This window comes from Diachasmimorpha longicaudata, chromosome 14 (genome assembly GCF_034640455.1).
Source record: "Diachasmimorpha longicaudata isolate KC_UGA_2023 chromosome 14, iyDiaLong2, whole genome shotgun sequence".
NCBI classification, from domain to species: domain Eukaryota; kingdom Metazoa; phylum Arthropoda; class Insecta; order Hymenoptera; family Braconidae; genus Diachasmimorpha; species Diachasmimorpha longicaudata.
The window spans coordinates 5331142-5348821 of NC_087238.1; the positions used below are offsets into that span (position 1 = coordinate 5331142).

General features: G+C 37.7%; 1 protein-coding gene across 2 annotated transcripts in view; it reads right to left on the bottom strand.

The window, feature by feature from the left end:
* LOC135169334 (opioid-binding protein/cell adhesion molecule homolog) overlaps positions 1 to 17680 on the bottom strand; it is a 97309-nt gene that overhangs the window by 44911 nt on the left and 34718 nt on the right. The window contains exon 2 of one of the 2 annotated variants that reach the window (XM_064134240.1): positions 7122 to 7157. The exons of the other annotated variant lie outside the window; for it this stretch is intronic. Coding sequence (XP_063990310.1) covers positions 7122 to 7157 — 36 coding nt within the window. The remainder of the gene's footprint in view (positions 1 to 7121; positions 7158 to 17680) is intronic. 2 annotated transcript variants of the gene reach the window in all.

Consider the following 17680-nt stretch of genomic DNA (forward strand, 5'->3'; position numbering starts at 1 on the left):
CGTAAAATGATGCATTTTCCACCCCATCACTGAGTCTAAACTTTTCTTTTCCCCTGAGCAGCGATTCGGTTAGCCAAGCGTGGCGCTATGGGGGTAAAATCCACGAGGGAGATGGTCCTAAATGATGAAGTGGATGGTACCCAACTAGTACTCGCCGTCGAGCTGGAAAATACACGTGGCTCCACCTACCCAACCGTCTCGATTCACACGGCTATTTTAATTTGCATATGTAGGGTAGTACAACGAGGGAAAAAAAAGGCTTATTATTGTTGCTATAACTCATTTCAACGCTGTAATGCATAGAAATTTATTTCCTGTTTGCCTTTTCTCGCTGAAAATGGGAAATTTGTTATTTTTTTCCCCCGGATTTGCGCTTGTATTCATCGTTCTATTTCGCTATAGGGGTACTGAGGGGTGAAATTATTGGGGGATTTATGAGTGAACATTATTTCGACTGAAGATTATCTGGATGATACCTCTATTTTACAAATTGTCTGATCACAATTTCCTGTCATTTTTTAAAATTTAATTTATCCAAATTTTTAAAACCGAAATTTTCATCATTTCCCCCATCACCCTTTTCACAATTCTCTCAGGGTCCTCTTACCCACATCTTCCACCACCCCCTCACACCCCTAATTAAACGCTAATAATTATTATCCGTATGATCCCGTGTTATTGCATGGAAAATCATTTGAAATAATTCCCGCGCTTTTTTCCACCGGATAAATTTTTCTCGCCATTTCAGACGTTAATTGCTGCCATTAATTCGCTTCCAGCATTTACTCCCCAACAAGCATTCAATCAATTCCTTCAGCTTTAATTATTCCACAACCCTTCAAAATTAATTCCAGTGTAATCAAATCAGAACATCCTCGAGTCACAATTGAAATAAAAAATAATGGACATGACTTCCGCGTTGCTTTATCTGTCTATCCGGGAATTGTCGCTGTCGGTTTGCAATCAGTGTCAATCAATAAAAATAATGAAGACACGAGTCATCTTGGACGTTGTGTAACTCAACGCATTGCTCGTTAGTTGCTTTCACTCGTTACGAGACGATTCGTCGAGTAGAAATAGCCAGTCCCTTGTGGGTCATTTGGCGGATTCCCCTGACAGCTGATAATGAAAATTTAATGAATCCCACAAAATTCACTGAACAAATCACCAAATGACATTTTACGGTGTCGTGTATCGATCATTGATAAGTGATATTTGACGGAAACAAAGAAGGAATGATCGTCAGTATTGTTTATGGAAAATTGAAGGCTCCATTGGAATCCAAATAATGATGTTCACTGAAAGGAATTAAATTTAATATTAAATTTTGAAAAATGGGAGGCAGCAAATGAATTGATTGAAAACAGTGGAATACTGGATATCCGTAGATGTAGTACATCGGAAATCAACATGAAAGATCCTTTGAAGGAAAATATCTTCCAGCGGGTATGAATATAAATTCAAACGGAGGACAATGGAGTGTGTAGGACAAAGAGGTCCCTTTTGAATGAACATAATAGAATTTATACTTCTGAACATTTCTCTTCTGCCTTTGAGTTTTCGAAGGGTCGAGTTGAGAATGAAGGCCCTTGCTTCAGGGAAATAGCTGGATATGTGGATACATTTCACACTCGTCTTTCCTCTCATTTCGAGCTTTTTGATGATTCACTGAAATACCTGGAGAATTCTCAGTGAGTAATTTTCACCTACTTTATGTTTCATAATTTTCTTTTGTGAATTTTCAAATGATTAAATGAGGATTCAAGAGGTTGTCAATGCTAATTGACAGTTTTATGTCTGAGTACTCCCGTAAAATATCTGAATCGTGAAATTATCGTTCAGAAATATTTGGAAAATTCGTGAGAATATTCTTAAGAAATTTTGTTAATATTTTTTTGATGCGGCTGAAATATATTTGGAAACGAAAAATTGAGGTATTTTTGGTGACGGTGAACCACTGAAAATTGATTATCTGCGGAGGAAAATACCCAGCGACAATTCTATTAAATTATTTGATTATTTTTGCCCCTTCGTACCGATAAAAAAAGACGACTCATATTTTCTGGATCACCGTTGTAATCGTGATAATTAATCAAAGTGTCAAATGTTCAATTAGTAGGAATATCACAGCGGCAGCAAATAGTGAATTATGAATGAGACTACGTGTTTGGAGGTGGGAGATGAATTATAGTTGAAAATGAATTTCCGGATCGACGCTTGCGAATCGAGGAGAGGAGAAACCGACAGCGACGTATTTTGTGGCCCAGGACGAGCCATTTCTCACTGACAATGTTGGGAAAATTTTCGTCTTACTCACAAGAGACTCTTAGAAAATTCATGAATTATTGCTAATTCATCAAGATGTGATGGTTTAATACCAAAAAAAAACCCTGTCACGACTCATTACGATGAAGATTTGTTTTCTTCTACCGAAACAATTTTTACTCTCTATTTATCTCGACTCCCCAAATAATTCTAAACCAGAAAAATTATTAGTTCAACTTTTTCCTCAACCTACGGATTTCACACTACTTTTTATCGCACGACAATCGCTATTAGCAGCGACATGCGACGAACTCCAGGGAGTGAGCCTATTCCCTTATCGACACACACTCGGCTCAGTTCTTTGCCTTTTTTCTTAGATTTTCGAGGAAATTATCGTCGAAACACTGATATTAAGTCTCGTAAACCCCAACTTGGGACTTGAAAAAAAAAAAACAAAACATGCGCTCAATGTTTCTCCATTCTGTACCCTCCCTCCCCAACCCTCTGAAACTCTTCCTTCAGCAATGTCGCTGCTGACATTCTCCTTTTTTTCATATCATTGCAGGCGCGCACGAACTACAGCAATTTTTTATTTCTTCTTACTTATTTCTGTAATTTTGCCTCCCTTTTTTTTTTTTCAAGAGACCTCACGGTTTCCCCGAGATCTCGTAAACAACGTGTTTCGTGATGGGTTTGTTAGTGGTAGTATATTTTTCTGGGAAATGTAATTTCTCCGCGCATTTCCCTCCCGTCGTTCATAAAACATTGGCCAGGTTCAAAGATCAAAAAGAAATGGATAAAAGTGGAGTAGTTACTTTCTTATAGTAGTGTGCAGACTCAGTTGGGAGAGCTTCATCTTTTCATTGACAGGAAAATTGTATTTTTTCGCGAATTGATGTAAATATTGTATTTCGAGAAATGTTTTCGCCCGACAATAGCAAAATAATTCAATAAATGTCGGAGGTTTGTCCTTTACCATCGCCCACGGAAGATCATCGGACGGAATTTTTCAATAATAAAAAATAAATAAATAACATACCGAAGAATTAAAGAATTCAATTGTTTGTCGGACCACGTGGGTCACCGAGTCTCCTTTAATTCAGAATTCATAATTACGCGGTCGATTTGGCGTAATGTTACGTTGGCCGCAATATGGAAATTTCGCAACTGCGTGGGGATAATACCCTGTCATACTCGTGGGGGCCGAGTGGTGCATAATATCATATTGCAATATATTGCGATCGTGAAGGTGCCACGGGCCATTCAACCCTTCTCGTTTTAATGCACCCATATTTTTATTTTTATTTCACAACCGTTATTGTGTTGTTGTTTTTTTCTTTTTTTTTTTTCATTCGTCTTTCGAAGAAACGATTATACGCGAAACGTCACCGCTGATCGTTATCAGTGAAGGCTGTATAACACCCGTGAGACAACATGGAAAACACGAGGGAATGTCTGAAGAAAGTTTATTGGCGGAAATGCCGGAGGTTCTCCACTGCGTTATTATTGACATTAAAAATATCCCCGGAATTATTAGCATTTAACAGACATTTAAATACCAGTTTTCCCCCTAGCCCCATCGAAAATTGAATGGGAATTTGGGTCGAGTATTTTACCTTTGAAATGGAAATTTTTGTGAAGTTCAGTCAATGAAAATAATTATGAAAAATGAACGATTTTTTTTTTTCAACGTTATTCAATCCTTTGCTCTCATACGATCATCAAAGATGAATAATCAGAGCTCTTGAAACGATTTTAAATGAAGGGATGAAGAGGTAAAACATTAATATGAATATTAATTGAAATATAATTATTGGTGAAAATATTCGTTCTCTGGGTATTTTTCTATTCAATAAAATGCTCGGACAATGTTAATTGTTTATTTATAACGAAGAAAATGTTTAAGAAGATGAAAACATTTAAATAAAAAATTTGAAAGTTTTTAATTCATTTAAATGGAAAATTTGACATTTTTCAAATAAAATTGGGTTTCATGTAAGAAATTGAAGAAAAAAAAATTCATAATTATTTCCATGACACTTTTCACGAGGATTCATCTCTCCGTAGGCCCCCTAAACCCCCAAAATAATCCCTGAAAAATCGCACCCCTGAAATACCCCTCATGTATATTATCGTTTTCAATCTACCTTCTGCACACTCTAAACCACCGAGTCCCCCTGGGGAGAGATATTCAGCGATATTCGGAGTGGAAGGGCCAGCATGAGTGTGATAAGATACACAAAAGACCAACCTCTCCATTTTTTTTTTTTCATTCAACCAAGGGATGAAGAACGCCGAAGAATTTACATAATGCCAGACGCCCTCGTTATGCACCTATTTAACTTCAACGCGAACCTTTTATCGGCTTCGCCCTCCGCCTCACCCACAACATTTCCCAGTTCGGGAATAAAATCCACCCGCGGGTGGATTTCATGGGCCGTATTAAGCCACATAGATCAAATCACCCTAAATTTTTTTTTTCCCACTATTCGCCCAGACTGACACAGATGTATTTTATGCTCCTCTAGATTTTTTAATTGTAACATTTTTTTACGCTGAATAGGAAGAAAAAATTTGCCAAGAAGGTTCACCTGAGATGGATGGGGGGCTCCCTGGAAGATGTATGTGTGAAGAGAAAAGTCGGTGGAAAATTCTAACCCACTAATAAAACCCAAACTGCCAAATTCCCATATTTTATTCGTAATCCCCTTTTAAAAAATTCACCGCAAATTATTTTTACCACTCTCGCGATATAACGAGCCTATTATTTACTTAATAACTACCTGATAATATTTAAACATTCAAACTGAACCTAGAAAATTTAATTTGAGAATGAGAATAAAAATTTTGAATCCAAGAAATCAATTAAATTCTGAAATTGAAGAATTTGAACAGAACTTCGACTCAACTTCGTGAACTAAATCCCCCGAATTTTCTGTTTTGTGAGTGTCAATAATGATTGCCTGGAGGATGCCCAGCGGTCCCTTGATAGACGGCTCTGGGACATCTAAAAAAAAATCGCTGACCAATCTGGCACTTCAACCGGTACCTACGTGACACATTTATCCTCCCGCAATCGTCACACCCACTCGCACTTGAGAATACAAGCGGTGGTTTCAGATAGGGCGCGAGCGGTGGAGGAAAGGGGGAGGGGGAGGGAGAGACATAAATGGCAGAGAGAGATGGTAATACTTTTGGAGAACATCCGAGGGCTTTGACTGGCGGCAAGAGACTCCTCTGGGTGCAATTAATCTGATGTAGTAATTCAGAGGTGGCCGGGAGGGGGGGGGAGGGGGGAGGTAGAGCCTGATTGGAGGAAGTGTTTGAATTTCATTTTGAGAACTGATTTCATTGACTCCAACCGAATTACATTAGCCAGATCGATATTTCCTGTTTGTTCGTATCAATTACTTAATTAATATCGAACGAAAATAAACAACTGCTGTTCACACAGATAAATATAGATCAGGTGCATTGGAATATTTTTTTTTTGTAGTTGTGGGTGTGAAAAAAATTATTAGTCAAGTAGAATAGGTCAATCATTGGGAATCCTTTGATACATCTGCTTCAATCCATCATTGAATTCACAACAAAAATAAAATTCAAAGAAATATGGTAAAAAGTGAATTGCAGTCTGTCTCAAGCACTTATCCGCACGAATAGACACACTTGTATTCAGGTATGAGTATACAGGAGGCAAACTCACATTAGTGTCGCATGCCACCTTGTAATGGCGCATATAAGCCTCGCTTCACGATGGGCGTTCACGTGTCAAATTTACCGCACAGTGGAGAAATATGGAAATACTGATTCCGATGGATTCAGGTATTTTCCAAATTTATTCATTTTTTTTCCCCCACCCCAGAATTATTTCACACGACAGTTCCGTTTAAATCGAAGCTGTCTCCTCTGATAAAGTCTAACATTAGCATTGAAAAGCCATAAAAATAATTGTTTCAATAATATCAAAATAATAGCGCAGAGCAATCAATTTTTGATAACAATATCACAGCAACGAAATTATTAAATTTAGGATGTTGGGATCATTTTTATAAAATAATTCTCACCGTGGAATAATAAAAAATGGGAAAAAAAAATTTAACCCGCATGAAAAGGGCTGTAAAACCGCAGGACATGAATTCATTGGCAGCAGTTGAATGGACAAATCAATTAAAAATATATACTCCATTCAGCACAAATAAATTTCAAATTTATGTCTCATGGCTGTTTCAAAAAATTGATAAACAATATATGTAACGGTAAAAAAGAATGGATGGTAAAAACAATTATGAAACAGGAGAATTTTCCAGTGGAACAGAAGGTTCACACGTATCAGCAAAAAATTTAATTGACGAAATAGATCGTTATATCGGTCGAAGTACGTGTGAGATACACAAAAATACAAAAATATATTCATCGTTATACTACTGACCAAACCGCCGGTGAACAATGTGGCGATACGTTTATATGAAGTTGAACATTCATGTTCCAACATTTTATACTAGTACGTGGCAACAGTAAAAAAGAAAAAAACAATTTTTGTAAAAAAAAAAATGTGAAAGAACGACGTGATATAACGAAATATTGTACATCTAAGTTTTTTGCCGAAGAATAACGAGCCTTGTTAAGTGTATCTCAGTGTAATAGTCGTTCAATAAAACTTTTAATTGCATGACACGCTTTCGGTGGAGGGGAATGAATGGGGGAGAGAGTTTACGATTATGTTCTTGGCGAAGGGATGATTTGTTGTATGAAAGACTTTTTCGCGAGACATCAATGCTGGTTATGATGTTAAAAGTATTTAAGCAGTGCAATAAAATTTGTTAATGTGTTTAATTATGATTTTTGGGACTTACGGATGTTTAAGCATTCGGTATTGTCTACGCACTCACCTGGAAAAAGAAAGAAAAGAAAATTGAATTAATTATTTTTTCAATTTTTGAGGGCTGGAATTATTGTTTATTGTTATCATTCGAATAAAAATTACTGTGCTAACATATAATGCACCTCGATTCTAGCGCTCGACACATTAATTTTTCCCAGATTTTTCTCTCCCTGTGGATTCACTAAATTCACAAAAAAATTAATTTTCTTATCTCAGATCTTCATTTCGTCTCTGAAATGAGATTAATCTTCGGTCAAGTGAGATGACAAGAGGGTTGCATTTACCCCCCCCCCCCCCCCCAGAATAAATCGTAATCATTTCCCAGATCTAATCGCAACTAATTATTGAATCCTGTCAGCAGACGGCCAGTGATTGAGGTCTGCGAGAGGGCATCCAACAGTAGTCAATGTGCGGACAGCTCTACTGCAGGCGGCAGACTGCCCGGCGGCCGCAGACTTTGAATTATTAACTTCAAACCAGACATACTCGCAAATGCAACACATAAGTTGCCCCCATATAACCCTGTCAGTCCAACAATTCTCTTCCGCGAAAACCTCCATCATTTCTCGGTGTATCCATACCTTATTCATTCACTTATTATCATCAATGTCTGATTCATATTCACTCCAATATCTCAATTTTCAATCAAATTTATCATACGAAGTGACCCAATTTTTTTTTCCAATTCCCTCCATTTTTTAATACAATTTAATAAATTAAAATTTACTAAATGACCCATGCTAATCATTCAACAAGAACAATTACATATAATAATTCTATTAGTGACTCAATGAATTCACCGTCTTCTCCTGAACTAAAATTATATAATTAACGAAGCGATAAATTAAATTATTTTACGAATAAAACAACTAATGAATTAATCATTTCCTCTGCCATGTTTGATTAGTCGGAGTATCGATGAACCCAACTATGAACTACACCCCCTTCATCCCCCGGCCATCCCGCCCCTTCCTCCCCCGAGACTTGATTCACCCAATCTAAAAGATAACATTGATCATGGAATTGTTTTGGTGGTAGGGGTTGTAAGGGCACCAATAGTTAAGAGGGCATTGGATTTTGCATGGGTTAGAAAGGCCTCCGAAGTCGGAAGCTCGTTATGTGCAGCACGCAAACACACGACTCGAAATTATCTTCGTAATTAACTGCGCTTCTTAACATAACGCATGGCGTGCCAACTGGTTAGACATGTACAATATATACGTATTTGAACACTGGAGAAGGTAAAGTACATGTACACACTGAGTGAGTATTTTTGGTATGTAATTGTATGTACGTGGATACAACATTCATGTATGAGTTTGAGTGAGTGAGATGGTTGAGGGGTGGGTGGGAGGATAGACGATATGTAATCCGAAACTGGCACCACCTGCCAGAACCCCAAGACTGGTTAAATGGGAGAGATAGGGTGTATTGTGCATTAGTGATTAGCTATTCCGGTAGAAATTTCGAACATATGAAAATGACTTTCTAGATTTCCTTCAGTTCGTGGAAGATTCCCTTTTTTTGCTCCTTTATTTCGTCTAATTTGAAGAGAATTAGAATTAGAGAGAAGAAGTTTCGAATTTTACGGCGCCGGGAGTCGAACCCGGGTCTCCCAGTGTCGCACCAGGCACTTCTACCAACTGAGGTACTGGATACCACCAAAATTCATAATCAAATTCACCAGAAACATCGCCTAACCTCCTCTAGGCGTCAGTAGGGTCACATTCACCGAGTGAAATCCCTCGCATGAACCGTCTTAATAAAAATAAATAAATTTCATTTCAAATCCACACATTCATTACCACGACGTCACGTGATTAAAAAGAAATTTTCTCATTTTTATTCACCGAAAAAATCGCACTCCAGAAAGTAGAGGTGGAGTGAGACAGCCCTGGAGGCTGAATTTCATATTTGGGATTATAGAATGGAGAGGAGTCCTTTTAAAGAAGGCCAACGGACGATAGAACACGACGGCCTCAGGATACAGTACAGTGGGCGGGTATGAAAAATGGGTTCGTTAGACGTCGGGGCCAAGACCATGTTTCACCGTTTTTCCCTTGTAATTTCGTTGGAAAATGTTAAACTTTGATGGTAAAAACAATGGATAAGGTGTCTTAGTACTGTGCATTGTGGATTAAGGTATACAAATGGGGTCGAAAATTTTCAACTCAAAAATGAGGAACGTAAAATATGAGATTCATTAATGGAACGAGAGAGTTTTGTACGGGGGGTAACCAAGCTTTCTCTCAAGAAATGCAACTCCTGTTCCACGAGGTGGATTTTAAGGATTTATGACTGAGACATGCTCCTCATTTCACGTCAAAAAACACTGGAATCCTGACAACTTCTCCCCACAACTCTTTCTCCTATTGATAGCACGCGGTAAAAATATTTAAATCAAGAATATCTTATCCCTAAAAATTCAAAACAACATCAGGGCCGTAATGAGCGATTGGATTCCCCCGGGACATTTCAATTTTCCATCTTCACAGTGGAATATCAAAAAGGAAACGTCATGAGTATAAAAAACCGGAGAGGACTTTCCACTCCGTGATAACTCTCCAGTAAATGAAATATTTAATTGAAAAATACGACACCATTCAGCTCCGCGAATTGCTAACCCATTAAAATTGCTCTCACTTGCACCCTTCAACTTCCTCTTCCCCGTTCATTTTCTTAATAAAGTACTAATTAAATTGGCACCAGATGGTAATACCCGTGGAATGTTATAAGCACTCAGCCCCTCCGATCAGCCATGAATGACCGAGCATATACTCAACTCAGTACCACAGAAGCATCCTGCTATCAGTATTGATTACATATGCAGATACTATAGTGAACTAACAAGCGATAATTATCCCATTCTACGAGGATCACCACCTCGGCAAACGATTGAATCAATGGTCAACGGAATGACCCCTTCGACCTAATGTCCTGAATAAGGAAATCCATTTAGCATTATGGTGGCCCACTGTATGTGGCTATGGTACATGAACCACTACATGCAAATTTCAACTCCATCCCGATGACATAACCTCAAAATGTTACGATACAATAGGCACCTGGTGATTAACCCACCACCAATGGAATAAGATGATGACTTGTAGCTCAGAGGGTGGGTAATTTACAGTCCAAACATCAGGAAAAGTTGGAGAACTATTAATGTGATCAACCTGACTAAAGTCCACATGTTTAAGATGCAATTAACGGAGTTAATTGCACACATTAGTTGAGAGATGACGATAGAAAGAGAAATCAACAATCAACATCTTCACCTTCTCATTATGATCCATAAACTGAGGAGACAATATTTATGAAGTAAAAGGAAATTAAGTTATCAGTGAATTCACTAAATAATTATGAAATTAAGATTACGCCGTTGACTATTTCAACTCTAGTGAATTTCAAAGGTGAGAAAATCCCGAGATTTTTTAACACCAGACTGAGCCTCGAGGGGCCCTACTCTTCCGCTTTGTCGTACCACTGCGAACACTCAGCTTCAGCTGAGTAGTTTCCCACATTAATGATAGCTAAACCACTTGTCATTATTAAGCGAGAGAGGATTCAAGGGTTTATTATAATCCAAAGAATAATAATTCACCGAAGTGAACCCAAGTGTTAATATTTCCAGCTGATGTTAAATTCTCCTTAATAACAAATTTTCAAAATTGTTAATTGAGGGAAAAATAAATTAACCAGATTCAGGTACCTTATTTTCATTTTCCAAAATTCATGTGCAAGGAACAACTTTTGGAGAACACTTATCACGTTATTTCACTTCATCCCTGAACTTACCAACCTTTATTTAAAATTAATTAAATCTTATACAGACTAGTGACGTTGGAGGGAGCGATAGCGTGGCAACGAGAATGAATAGCAGCCGGTATCATGTCAATCAGAGGAACGCTTTCACCAGAAACACTCTAACAAGCATTATGCACACAAAATTTTGTAATGGAGGTGATGATTTAACCTCCCCCCATTTATTTATTTATTTTTTTTTTAATTTATTTTCCCTCACATCAAGTTTTTTTTTTGGTTTTTCAATTTTGAAGATCCATAACTCGGCCATTTTTCTGTCCAGCGAGACATGTGACCTCTCAAAATATTCTACACACCCCCAAATATACGGCCACCCTCCCAAGTGGGCCCTTTTCCTCCCAAAGTCCACGCGGAACCTACCAAAATTGTTGTTTCTCACTCACTTTGATGGAACTCATTAGTTTCTTGGTGTCGTAGACACGTTTCGTCCGATATTCCACAATATCCACTGATCGTTCAATATTAATCAACACGCCCTCGGGATAATCCATTGCATGCACCCTCAAAGAATAGCTTTAAAGCTCTGTTTACCCTCCGTGCAACCATTTCCGTTCATCGACGATTTAATTACAACATTAACAATACTCCCTCGCATGACGAGACAATGAGACGATCATCAAGCATCTCCATCTACACGAGCTTACGATAAAAACCAAACGCCATATTGTAATTATGAAGTACGAGGACACCACAATTTTCGTCCATAAACGTCATGCAAGAGTAATAACTTTTTGCATGAAAAGTATCACAATGTCAACAGACTAAGGTTGTTTATAGTTTTTACGATATAACAACGAGCACTTCATTTGTGAAAATAAAATGTTTTAATGAGTCACAAAAGTGCATCAATGTCCACTAATATTAGTCACTATTTGAGGTACTCCAAGGGAACATGTCCAATTATTGAAGCTCCATTAGTTGTCAATAAAGAAGAGCTATAAAGCTCGTGTTCACATGAGCTATTCTTTTCGAAACGATTTCATTGATCCTGTCAAATAAACCATTTTATGAACCCCATTGCCGACTCGTTTGTCGGAGAATCAATAAAACTCTAATTTATGGTGGTCACATATTATCCGAATCCTGTAGCTCCAACAATAGCGAAAAGTAACAAAATAATGTGGCCTGTACGTGGGATTTTTCAACCTCATTCTACCTTATGAACACTCGAAATAATCGAGACTCAATCGTTCGACTGGATAACTGTGATTGAATACTGTGAAATCATTATAAGTACTGTTCAATGAATGATGAATGAAAAAAGAGGGATTTGCTACGTGACATTCAATGCGTAAAATAGTGAATTGTATTTTGAATATCGAGTACAGACCACTAAGTTCAACCGCAGAGTTTGCGTGGGCGGCTTTTCGATTTCCGTGCACCACATGAAATTCATTAGAGAGATTGATAGTATCCGGTTATTTCGTGGTAGTCCAATTTTCGAGAATTTCGAGGAAAAATGGGAGAAATTTCTTTGGGTTTTGATTGTTGGATGAAGTGATGAGTGAATACCGTGAAAATTTTCCAGTTTCCAATCCCCCATTTTTTACAAAAATCTACTCTCCTCTCGGCGAAAAAAAAAATTACCGCAGTTGGAAATCTCGCTCTTGTGGATACATTTCCCTCGAAAGGTAATTCCAACGTTCCTCAATGTGCGAACCCACTAATTTTACTCCAGCCCATCTCTCCGTGTGAAGGAGCTTTTATTGATCTCGAAAAAATAACCGCATGATGATCACTCCCCCCTTTTACGTCAGATCGCTCCCCAAGCCGACCATTTTAAGGACTAATATATGGAACCCGAAATTGACCCACAAAACCCAACTATTTCAATTCCACCCTTAACTAAAAATAAACATTCATTTTTGTCATCAGATCTTAAAAAGCTCCTTTACCGAACCTCCCGTAATTTCGCCAGGACCTTTATCCCTTTCCGCGAATTATAAAATTTCTACGCAATCCTGGAAAAGTCAAAATTGTTTTCAGAAAATTCTGAAAATTTTTGACTCCTACTACGGTGAATAATTCTCCTCCCCCGTCATCCCCATGAACAACTCAACGAGTAATTTGTTCACCGTGATCGCAGCCCCTCTTCAACCCCAACTATGGACCAACTCCTTGAAAACTTTTCCTCCCCTACGTTGGAATATTTAGTCCTAAATGCAAGCACAGTAACACTCTGCGGTGGCTTAATATCAAATCCGAGCTTCACACTGTACAGTACACATGTACATTAATACATTTATCTGTCTCCATCTTCGTTGTTTCACTTGAATCTTCTCGGTGAAATTGTACAAGTTTAATCCAACTCCCCTTGTTTAAGCCAGAGAGTGAATAGGTATCAACGAATTAAACGGAAGGTGACGATAAATCAAGTGCTCAATAGCTCAAGTACTCAATGAATCTAATGGATTTCAATAGAATTAATCAATTCAATCAAAGTTTCAGTTGATGATCAGTTTCATGAAAAAAATTTATTTTTACACTCCACTGATCATAATTTTAACAAAAATTTCATTGTCATAGGAGCAAGTGATACAATTAGACATTTTCCGATAAATCATGATTCATTTTCAACATTCCATTAAAAGGAACATTGATGAATGACTACGACACGTAATTGGATTGGCTTAATCATTGTAATAATCCCCCACACGTTCTACGGTTCGTCTGCAGCGAAAAAAATCGGTAAAAATTAGCAGAAATTTTTTTAAAAATTAGATTTTAACACGTAGTAAACCTCTGAACGTAAATTTATTATTAACAATAAAATTTCCAGTGCCAGAACTGCAATTTTTTCCTGGCCATCACCTGATCCCTGTTTTCCTGAACTAGTACCACAATTTTTTGTTGAATTGTTGCCATTTCTAATGACCAGTCGACTTAGAATCGACGGAAAGATGTCGTCGCACAATCGCTGAACAATTCTAACCCTATACCGAGAATTTCCACCAACCGGGACAGTCTAAATAGTTTTCGCGGAATTCTGTGTATAGCTGGCTTCATTCAGCGATCGATATTATAGAAATCGAGTGGAGTTAGTCGCACGGTTGGCAAGGAACAGTTTATTGCTTGCGAATAAATACTTTTTCGAACAATTTTTCATGAAATAGTAATTCAAATGGTCATTTCTTTTCTCTAATAATTTACTGATAAAATTTCCACAAAATTCAATGTCTTTGGGGGGAAACAAATCATCTTCCTCAATGTAGTTTTCGTAGTTTCTGGATGGACAGAATTACATAGCCGGGTGAGTGAAGGACCACAGCTCACGATGTAGTCAAAAATACCCCAGATGAACCGAGACTTCTCACAACACAACCCAGTCTACCAACACCACAACTCGTATTTTCTAAAGTTGTTAATATTTGTAATCAGCTTTTCACATCACATGAACAGTGAAATACACCCGTTAACCAACGCTCCCTCCGGAGTTGGTGGATTTCCATTTGTTTGCAATTTTATAATTTTTTTTTTTTACCGCACACCAACCTTTTTGCAAAGGAGTGAATCAAAATTTTCCGTAATTATTTCGCTGTATGTGATCCAACATGTATTTAACCTCTTCAAGCTCATAACTTTCTTTTTATTTTCACGTTTATCAAACAACACTCGGAACTAATTAAAATACGAATACTTCTTCGGCTTTCACGATTTCCTGTTAACTCTATTTCAAGTAGCTTTGAGATGCGGTAATTAAGCCATGATACAATGTATTTTATTTTTCATTCGTTGAAGTAAAGTTTTACCAAATGATGAAGTTTTATTTTTACCACTTCAAATGAAATGATACGTTTGAACTTTATGAAAAATATTTTTAAAATGTCCCTTCAGTATTTCTGGGGTAGGATACATCCCTTCGTCCACTCATTTCATTCCATAAAAACATGTACATCGATATCAAAACATTGACATAACCCTCCGAAAAAAAAAAAAAAAAAAAAAAAAAAAAAAAATACAACAGCCGTCATCCGTGATTGTACGCTATCAAATTGCAATCGAAGTTTCGAAATAACGATGGCACATGAAAGTGACTATATTTTTTCAGTTCCAGTGTAAACGAGAGACAAGAGAGGAATCGAGAAAATAGGAAAGAGTCATTTGTACCACGAGGCGCCAACCGATTGCGTGTGAGCCGCCGGGCGCAACCCCCGTCGGTTCGCACGCTCAGAGCACCAGCCCTTTAAACAGCCAGGGGTAGATAGATAACTTTTATCCCCTGGAGGGGTTAACAGGCCAATCTCTGATTGAATCCTCGTTTTTTTCCACCCCCTACCCCCCAACTACCGTGCCACCATCGGTTGTCCTGGACGACGAATTTTGTTTGACTATTTTACACACGGGACCTTTGACGATTTCGTACCGGTAAGGGTGAACAAAAGGGAGATAATATCATCATTCAAATTTTGCGATCAAGTCACGGCCACGCCGTCTGACGGATTAAAATGCACCGATCTGATAAAATAATAATACGACGCATTCGGGGGAAGTAATTAGACTTTTGAAATGAGTTTTTCAATGGTTTTTTTTTTTACCCGATGACAGACCTGGGAGATTAGTACGGGCGGGAGGTTCGAAGGATTTATCTGTTAGTGAGCTTGAAGAAATTAAGGGAGGCGGTTGCGATGAGATAACGGGAGACATTTAAAGTGGAACGAGACCGTTAGAAAATATTTTTTAATCTGATTATTATCAAACTTATCGGGAATTTGTTCATCAGGCAGTTGCATATATGACGATGTAAATTCTAAGAACTGAATATTTAATAAAATGTAACAATGTTGCGTGGTCATTCATTAAATCATCCGATTCTGAGAGTGAAAATGTGAGGCAAAAGTTCGGAACTGATATCGATACCGTAGCTTATCTATAAATACGATAAGCACACGATGAATTTGGCCGGAATTCACTTGACATTTGACAGATTCAGGTCATGCAAAATAATAAGTTTTTTTATTCCAAATGGATTTATTTCTATTGGAAGTCGTTAACGTTTGTATACGGCAATTTATGTTTGTTGAATAAACATCGAGTTTCATTATGAAAAGGGAACATTGGAAGCTGTCTAAGAATGGAGAGGAAAGGGATGGGATAATGTAACAGTGGTTACTTGTTCAATCCAACAAAAACTCAGCGTTTACATATTGAAGACATACAAGTGATTTTACATGATTTCCTCGCAGTCTAGTAGTTTGGTTATGAAATACTAATATTTGGCTGTTTGAATTTGATACGAAACCCGTAAGGTAATATCCTGAAACTAATATTAAAGTTATAATAGACATTTCAGATCAAATCTCTAGTGAAATGGACGTGAAATGTTGGATATTGAGGAGATTGGAGAGCCGAAGAAACATAACTGTTGAAAGATTAAATTACATCGAAAAATCATCGGACTGATTTTGATTTTATAACTTCTTATTTCAGGGTGGGGAATATTTTGCCATTAACTCGAACAAGTGACCCACACAAAGAGAATTTTTTTTTTTTAATTACCTATCTGTCTTATAATCTATCAGTCAAAACAATATTCGATAAAAATTCAAAATGTCCGACAATAAATATGGAACGTTCAGTTAAAAAATACATAACTGTTCCGTAATTCATACTGAATACTATTTCAGAGATTGGAATTTGGAAAAAACAATGATTCAGTTGTTTTCCTGATTGATTAGGGTTAATATTGAAATATTTAAATAAAATCCTCCCCGTCAGGCGATACATTCACCTCTCGCCAGCTATTATGCTCAGTGAGGGGATGAGTGTATAGCTGACATCTAAACTTTCAGCTGGATCATAACGGGTGGAAATGAAGTCGTAGGGGTGCTGGTCATATGGCTTTCCTCTCAACATACACTTTTCTCACTCACCCAACCATCTGCATCCATAGAGTCACTGAAGAAATGAGAGAAAAGTGAAGCAGCTGGTGAAGGCGGTGAGAAAATTGTGACTGAGTTGAGGATCGGTATTGCATATGTGGCAGGTGTCACGATAAATCAATCCAGAGGGAATAGATGTTTTACCGAGGCACGTCAGGGCATATGAGAATTAAAACAGTATATCATAGAAAAATCAGGGGAGTTTAGACGTACGTTTGGAAAGTGCATAAATACACCTGTCACCGGTGTTCATTTAAAAAATGTCATAGAAAATAATGTGATAACGGGGTAAAAAATGGTAGACAGAGAATTGTCAGTGAACAAATTTATGACTTTCATTTCAATTTTCTATCTATGACGCACCCCAGCACAGGAATTAAGTTAGTCATTCGAAATATGAATCAAATTCATCCGTAAGACGAATTCCTCATTAGTCAATAGGGTGTAAGGGTGCATTGGTCAATAGGGTGTAAGGTAAGGGGCCAATGAAAAAATTAGATATACGATATTTCGTTAAATTATCAGTAAAGAAAGACTATTGATGCGGCCAAAATTAAGACGTCTGAGAATACTGTCCTCGTTTGATTTGCCTGAGTATGTCGTGGCGTTAAAGTGGAGAAACTCCTCCTCCCCCCCCCCCCACCACACGAGTCACGCGCGTCACGAAATTGTTCAGTCCTCCAAGAAGACTTGAAACACCAGTGATTAACGTAGCAAGCCGACACCGGTCTGGCGTACAGTCCGTCTCTGTACTCCTTTATTTAATTGAATAATTAAGGGACACCGTAACTTCGTACCACGATGTACAACGTGAGGGGGTGCGACA